Raw genomic sequence first — 8,663 nt, forward strand, 5'->3', positions numbered from 1 at the left:
GTCTGCACAATAGGCTGTCCACCGGACACGAAGTTACTGGCTCCAATATTTCAGCGTCCCGCTTGATTGTGTACTGACACTTTTAAGTTTACGTAGCACAATAAATGAATAGGCTATGTCTAAATTATAGGCTCTAGTCTCCAATGTGCCTAGTTTCACGTGTTCTTGGCATCAATCTGCACAATAGGCCTATGTGGCATAACTTTTCGAGGGCTACATTTAGACCGGGTACAAGTATCGAGCATGGTCTGTCCCTTCAATAATATTAAGAGTGTCCCGTAACAACTCGGTCTCGGCCCCCGCCGCAACTATCCTCCACCACGAAGGTCCTCTGATGTTGTGACCGTTTTAGGATATTTTCATATAGGCTAATACAGAAATAAGAGCGTGCGCGCGCGCCTCTGACTGTATCTAGACACGGAGGGAGAATGGCTCCAATATTTATATTCAGCGCCCAGTTTAATTCTGCACTGACACTTTTAAATGTTATGCCCAGATATTCTTTTAACTTGTTGGATATCCTGATATTATGTTTCACTAATGTAAGGAGTAAAACTCAGAAACTTCCCGGGTGCTAGCTACATTTAGACTGGGTAAACTCGTGACTTTAATGCCTTCCGAAACGGGCTGTCTATTTTAGACTATAGCCTAGCCTTGTGCAAAACTGTTTATTTAACATTGCGAATGGGCAGGATGATTTGCTTAGACACGCACGTGCTGCAGCTAGAACTGTGCAAGGTGACTGCTGCAGTTTTCAGCTCCTCCTGGATAATAAACACAAAATAATGCCGACGAGAAAGTAACGCCGTTATCTTTTGATGAATTCCCTTTGGGTGCCCGGTTGAGACAGTTTATTTTTCACACCCAAATCAATTCGGTTTTAAGTTATAATTTCATTGTATACATTTTTATTATTATTTTGATGTCACAGGGTCTATTCCTTTGATTGGGAGATCAAGGAACTTTCTGGTGTCGCCGAAACGGCGATGTGCGGTGGGCTCTTTACGCACGGCACCTATGTCCATCCTTCAGTCAGACTCAAATCGGACCGAAATCAAGTAGCTGAGGTTAAACTGTCGTAAATACACGACCGAACGCGAGTAGCTGAGGTAAAATAGACGTAAATACTCGGGCGGATATCCGGGCACTCACATCCAGCCGCCTACTTACATTGGGTTGCTACAGAGACCTACAAAATGAGGTAAAACAATGACAAACGGTACATTGTGTTTCCCCACGTTATGCTCACTTTCATGATGGGCTACCGTTTTGATAAACCCCTTTCCTTGCAGCTTTGTGTCTTCAGTCCCAGCTGCAACATAGTCCGATGAAACGTGGGTGAAATCCGCCGTGTGTAGCCTAGTCTGGTGGTCCACTGTCACTGTCCACGGTCTGGGATGAAATGAAATTGTGCTGTAATTGACAGAGCGGGCTAAATGTGTTCCGAACCGTAAATGGAAACGGCAATTTGGTGCTACGATATACTGTGCTAATACTATGTTCAGGTAGCCTAATTTACAAGGTATTCAACATAACCATCTTTTTTAGCGCCCTGACTCGATGTCTTTTTAGCGCCCTGTCTCGAAGTCCCAGCCCAAGACTCATTACTCATTACTCATTACTTACATATCGGGGGAACTGATGTAAAGTGAAAACCTTTCCATGCTTTACAAATCGTTAACAAATTATTTGTTAGGCATTGCTTATGCATTAACAAGAAGTTACAACTGACTACTTGCGCATATCTGGGGAACTTTTAAAGTGAAAACCACACAATGGAGTATGAGGTGGGTGGAGAAGAATTCTTATCCCACCCCTTGTCGTGTGACTGGAAGTCAGCTGGCTCCCTGAGAAAGAATAATTAACCCCAGAATTAACACCGCAATTGTAGTCACGTCCTGGCAGCCAATTAGAATACCGGTATCATGGAAAAGTTGATTTCCATTCCATCAATAATGATTAATTTGCATGGCTTATAGATGAATTGGCCACATTTTGAACTATTCCAATCATTCATGTAATGTGTTTATTCATTAGTTTTACACATTTTGGCTTCCAGCTCCACAAAACCATGAATTGAGGAATATGGGATCATCTGTGACCAGGGGCAGAGCTAATAGGAAGGGCGAGCAGGGCACCTGCCCCGGGGCCCAGGCCCTCCCGTATTGGTGGTGGGGGACTTATTGTGGGCTTGGCAAGCTGTGTAGGGGGCCCTAGAAGTGTCTTGCCCACGGGCCCTGTGTGCAATTGTTCCGCCTCATCTATAGGCCTACAAATGTACCTGACGCATGAAACATTGGATTGGTATAGAAATGGTTTTCCTGCAATATCATCCTACCGAGTGCAGCTTCACAATTTGCCTCAAAAGTGAGCTTATTATCAATAATTGTTCCGAGATATCTATGACTAGGTCTACAGGCCTACAAATATACCTGACACATGAAACATTGGATTGGTATAGAAATGTTTTTTTCCTGCAATATTAGATTTAAGTAAATTAATAAATGTGACCACCAACCCCAATCTCTGCCTATATGCATTTGCTTGTAGATAAATGCCATTTTCCACCATGTTGATGCCAGTCACAAACAAGCCTGTAGTGACCTTGAGAAGGCCAGCCAATTCATCACAGAAGCATTGAAGGTAGGAAACCCTGTGAGTCATCAGAAACTAAATAGTTGGCAAGGTAATCCACACATCTTGCACAAAAAACCCACTTTCAAACCCCAACACTTTTCACTTTCATTTTATTACTGGTTGTGCTGTGTAACAAGCAACTCTGTGTGTGCGTGCGTGCGTGTTTGTGTGTGTGTTTCAATCAGAGTGAGGTCCAGAGGAACACAACTCTGTCTAGGTTAATCCATCGTCTGGAAGAAAGGGCAGCTGAGAATGGAAGGAGCCAATCAGAGCAGGTGGAGTCAAACCGGCAGCTGAAGCTCCAGGTGGATGAACTACAGAAAAAACTGGAGGAGAAAGACGACTCCTTAACACAAGCCAAACAGGTGTGTGTGTGCGTGTGCGTGTGCGTGAGTGAGTGATATGAAGATAAATATGATAACTGCCACTGTGGGCCCTAAAATGGGTCCATTTTACTTCAAACCAACTGCAACATTTTCCTTTTCCATTTCGTAAGATACATGGAATGAATGGATATATATGGAATGTAGAAATGAGCTGCTAGTGTGTTGTCCCAATTGAAAAACAACACATTTCCCCTCATTTAACCCATTTTAGGTTTTTAAATAAAAATGTGGGTATGAATATATTCCAATGCAAAATGAGGACCTAGCTTTTAAATGTAACTTATTTCATGTTTGTTTGTGCTTCGGAGGCTGAGATATTTAGGATTTAATAGGCAGAGGGCACCCTTTCCCAAAAAGAGCTTAGGCTAGAATGGGTTAAACACAGGTAAAAAAAAATAAGAGAATGGGAGGAACTATGTTATTATAACAGTCATTATGTATGATTTGATGGATGTATATTGACTGAGTGTGTTTGCTTATTTCGTGCAGAGTATTGCAATCCTGACGAATGAACTGACGGACCTGCAACAGCAGCTGCAGAGCCACCAGAGTAGTTTCAGGTACACACACGCGCACATGCTCGCGCACACTGCTCGCCTTCAGCTACGGTTCACTTCAAATATGTGAGGCGCATGTAGTCTATCTTCTCTTCTCTTGCTCAAAAAACAAAAATATATTTTCTAGTCTGCCGAAAGCGACTGGTCTTCCGACGGCAACCTAAATATTTAAAATTCACTGCTGCCATATGTGAAATCCAGGACACATCAATATACACAATCAGGGTTGAGCTTGATTCACTCAATCTACTTCCATTTAAAGTTGTTAGAGTTGTGACCCATGATCAGTAAGAAGAAGGATGTGACTTTGGCACCCCATTGAACGCTGACATCAACTGTCAAATAACATTTGAACTTTGACCTCTGAGATCTGTGTTTCCTGCAGGACGATTCAGGAAGTGACTGATGGACTGCAGGAAGGAGAGAGCCAGGCCGATGTGGTGGTATGTAAACCCACTTGCTCTCTCTCTCCATCTCTCTCTCTCTCTCTCTCTCTCTCCCTCTCTCTCTCTCTATCACGATGTAATATTTCCCATGTGTTTTGCAGAAAGAGGAGGACGGTCCATTGCAGAATGTAGACATCTGCATTAAAGAGGAAGAAGAGGACGCAGCTGTTGCTGATGGATACCAGTGTACTCAATCTGGTATGACACACACACACACTGTCTACCACTGCACATCTTCTTGCTGAACAGTTTGCCAAGTCCAGATCTGACGTGTCCAGAACTGCCGGAAAACACTCGCGTGGAACTTCCTTGCCCTCGTCCCCAGAGATTTTGAAGATTTGGCATGAAACGCACGTGTATGGATGTAGTATCTGATGCGCGTGAAATTGAAACGAAATATGTTAACACGTTCAAGCATGAATCGTGCTTGCGCTCGCGTATTCTGCAGCAAGCGTGCCGAGGGCCTTAGACTGTCATGACACCTAAGTGTCATACTCAGAGCCCATGGTGGTGGATACACCAGAGGCCTTCTTTCAAATGAAACCTAGACTACCGCCGGTTGGTGTGGAAGGAGAGATGTGTTTCCATGTATTTTCACCACCGCCGGTAAAAAGCGATTCCGTCCCACGATGTTTCCACCGCTTTGGTGTGAAAACGACCTTAGTGTCATAGTCAGAGCCCATGGTGGTGGATACTCCAGAGGTCTGGGTTCAATAGAAACTGAGATATGAGTTCATCTTCTTTTGTTCCCCTTTGATTTTGCTAGTTGGAAAAAAATGTTTGCTGACCAATAGACATTTGATACAATCCTGTGCACGTAACTGAACTGTTCTGCCAAACAAGACCATTTGTGCTTTTAATTGTTGTTGATCTGTTTTTGATTTGTCTTGTAGATGAAACTGACTCTGTCCCAGAACAGATCACCTCCTCATCTGCAGACATTAAAGCTGAACCAGTACAGGTAGAGTGACTGTTCACTGTTACTGACAGGGTTCCCACAGGTCATGGAATTTCTGGAATATCACAAAAGTTTTTCCAGTCATGGAAAGTCATGGAATTTTACCATTTTGCATGCACTGTCATGAAATATCATGGAATTTTTCGAACAGTTTTGTAGAAGCAAAAACGTTCTGTTTCGTGTATTGTTTCTTACTGGTTATGTTTACAATGCGTTTTTCGCTGTTATGTGCAACATTCTAGGATGCAATTATAACCCCTCTTCAGTCTAGCGATGGCTCGGCGTCAGCTCTAGGGGTAAAGTTACACACTCTTTAAAACTTAACGTTATTTCTTTTTACGGAAGTGGTCATGGAAATTCTGTGTTTTGGGTCTGGAAAGTCATGGAAAATCATGGAATTTTATATTTGAATTAGAGTGGGAACCCTGTACTGAAGTTATTATGAGACCACTTTCATATGTAACTAGAAATGCACTCAGAGAGTGCAGACCTCCGCCAAGGAAGCTGTTTGATAGAACATTTGACAATGTTACACCCTATTTTTTTCCCCAAGTCTTTCTGCCTTCTTTGTTATCCTGCTGATAGACAAACAGACAAACCAACGCAACCAAAAACATAACGTCCTTGGCGGACATAATAAAGTGGACATTTTTGAACAAATGGTTGTTTTTAGATATCCAAAGATACTGCTACTGCTATTAGCCCAACACTTCTTCGATACACATACTCATGTCAATACCATACGGTACACTGATTCTGTTTACCCCCTGTCCTCCATTAACGGTACACTGATCATCGTACCAGGAAGTAATATGTCATGATGACATCACTAACAACAGCATTGTATTTCAATATCTTGCAAGAGCTCAATTGTAAAGTAAATTTCTCATTTGCAAACTGGATGGTGAATGAAGAATAGTCCCCCAAACACTTTATTCTCCACAGAGGAGGGGCCTGGAGGCGGGGCGAAACCCCAAGCAAATGTGGAGGACGCAAAGTCGCATATTGGAACGCACCCTGTATCTCAAAGTCAAGGTCTAGGACGTGAAACGCCCAGTAATTGGATACTCAGTGGAGTTCACCAAAAGAATATCCAATCACTGAACGTTTCACGTCCTAGCAAGGCCAGGATCCTTGACTTTGAGATACAGCCATAGTGTGAATGAAATGACCTGAGATTACAAGGAGAATATTAACGCATTAGTTACTGAAACTGTTTGAAAATGACCAATTCCTGTCCTTCATTGTCGGGCATTAGGAAGAAGATGAAAAATCAGACGTGGCTCCAGTCGTCAGTTCAGACACAGCTCCAGCCGTCAGTTCAGACGTGGCTCCAGTCGTCAGCTCAGACCTGGCTCCAGTCGTCAGCTCAGACCTGGCTCCAGTCGTCAGCTCAGACGTGGCTCCAGTCGTCAGTTCTGCAATGAGCCAGTTCACTCCTGATCCACTGTCCTTGGTTAAGTGCAGGAGGTTATCAGTGCAAGTGGTTGATTGCTGTGCAACACAAGGTCTCCAAAAAAATAAAGACCACAAGAATAACACGGATGGAGAAAACCCCAAAACTGGTAAGAACTCACTCATTCACTCACTCACTCACTCACTCACACACAGAAACATCCTAGAAGGTGTCTTGTGTCTTGTTTCTTATTTGGTGGCAATGACCACATTGATACAGCCATGATAACCTTTTATTTAAGCATCTGTAGATTGAATCTTGAGTAAAATCTTAATATCATTATGTACAGTTTTTAATCAGGGGATGTATGTATATATCTGTGCAGGGATACCTAATATGAAGATTTCCAATAGTGTTGTGTTTTTGGTGCAGGAACAGGAGGAGAATCCCAACCTGCTTTGTCAGCTGCCCTCCCAGAGACCACATTGAACAAGCATCTCTGTTCTGGTGTTGACAAGAGCTTCAGTAACATGACAACTCTAAAAGCACACCAGCAAATCCATCAAGGGAAACCACCTCATTTTTCTGTCATCGCAAAACCTTCTGCTACAAAGAGGAGTTTGAAGAAGCGCCAGCGCATGGAAGATGGAGGCGACCCCAATCAGTGCAGACAGTGTGGGAAAGGTTTTAGTACATCAACACAACTTAAACGACATCAGCTTACACATACAGCAGAGAAACCCCATCAATGCAAACAGTGTGGGAAATGTTTTTCACGGGCAGATACTCTCAAACTGCACCAGCTCATTCACACCGGACAGAAGCCCCATCAATGTGGACAGTGTCGGAAATGTTTTTCATCAGCAGATTATCTCAAACGACACCAGCTCACACACACCGGACGGAGACCCCATCAATGTGAAGAATGCGGCAAATGTTTTATCCAGACGGTGCACCTCAAAGCACACCAGCTCATTCACTCTGGAGAGAGGCCATACAGCTGTGAACAGTGTGGTAAATGTTTTACACAGGCAGGGAGCCTCGGACTACACCAGCTCACTCACACCGGACAGAAACCCCATAGCTGTGAACAGTGTGGTAAATGTTTTACCCAGTTGGGGAACCTCAAAGTACACCAGCGTATTCACTCTGGAGAGAAGCCATACAGCTGTGGCCAGTGTGGTAAATGTTTTACAGAATCAGGGAGTCTCAAAAAACACCAGCTCATTCACATCGGACAGAAAGGCCATCAATGTGGACAGTGCGGGAAAAGGTTTACACTCGCGTGGAGCCTCAAAGCACACCAGCTCACTCACACAGGAGAGAGGCCATACAGCTGTGAACAGTGTGGTAAATGTTTCACCCAGGCAGGGAGTCTCAAAGTACACCAGCGTATTCACTCTGGAGAGAAGCCATACAGCTGTGGACAGTGTGGTAAATGTTTTACAGGATCAGGGAGTCTCAAAGTACACCAGCTCATTCACTCTGGAGAGAAACCCCATCAGTGCAAACACTGTGAGAGGAGTTTTCGGAGCCCCGAAGCACTTAGACGACACCAGCTTACACATACATGAGAGAAACCCTACCACTGCACATACATGAGTGAAACCCTACCACTGCACATACATGAGAGAAACCCCCCCGTCAGTGCAAACAGCATACGAGCTCTGCTCCCAGACTCACTCCAACGGCAACATCTTAAGTATACAAGACCGTAAGCCCATCGATGTGAACAATAGCAATAGCTCCCTTCGTTCCTGTTCTTGGATTTCCTGGTGAACCAGAAGCTATGTGTTGACGCCCAGGGGGCTGGGCTACACAAACCTTCTGGTGCACCTGTGATTCGCTCTCCTCCTCCGTTTACGAAATAAACGGGGCAGCTCGACGAATCAGGATCGTAGGGAGGGATTTCAGTGGGTATGACGTTTATCGAACGCAACACCCTCCCCCAGGGTAGTTCGGCTGTGCCCGCCCCCTCCCTGAATCACAACAGTAATGGCGGCGTGCGAGGAGTTATCATGCGTCGGGATGGAAGCAGCAATTTCAGCGGTGTTATCCAAAATACCTCAAGTTGATTTTCTAAAGGACGTTGTTCTGTTTTGGTTCCCGACCTGACGGCGCTTACGTGACGACACGTCCTACGTCACAAAGCTTCAACGTGAGTGGTCGAAGTGTCATGTCATGTCAGTGTCATGAGGTTGCTCCAACCGCGTGCAAGCATCTTTTGACTAAATCCCGCCTGCGGAGACACGTGAAAGGGCAGTGTGCCAGTAGCCTGTTACT

At 44.4% G+C, this 8,663-nt stretch overlaps 1 protein-coding gene across 1 annotated transcript; it reads left to right on the forward strand.

Moving 5' to 3' along the window:
• Positions 1-1,775: 1,775 nt before the first annotated feature.
• On the forward strand, positions 1,776-7,955 carry LOC134444907 (zinc finger protein ZFP2-like). The gene is made up of 9 exons (XM_063194086.1): positions 1,776-1,787; positions 2,551-2,643; positions 2,823-3,002; positions 3,513-3,583; positions 3,966-4,023; positions 4,128-4,224; positions 4,920-4,987; positions 6,243-6,549; positions 6,813-7,955. The coding sequence occupies exons 1-9, from the start codon at positions 1,776-1,778 to the stop codon at positions 7,952-7,954; spliced, it is 2,028 nt and encodes a 675-aa protein (XP_063050156.1). The 3' UTR covers position 7,955.
• The last annotated feature ends 708 nt before the right edge of the window (positions 7,956-8,663 follow it).

Source organism: Engraulis encrasicolus, unplaced genomic scaffold, assembly GCF_034702125.1.
Source record: "Engraulis encrasicolus isolate BLACKSEA-1 unplaced genomic scaffold, IST_EnEncr_1.0 scaffold_83_np1212, whole genome shotgun sequence".
In the NCBI taxonomy this organism is placed as follows: Eukaryota; Metazoa; Chordata; class Actinopteri; order Clupeiformes; family Engraulidae; genus Engraulis; species Engraulis encrasicolus.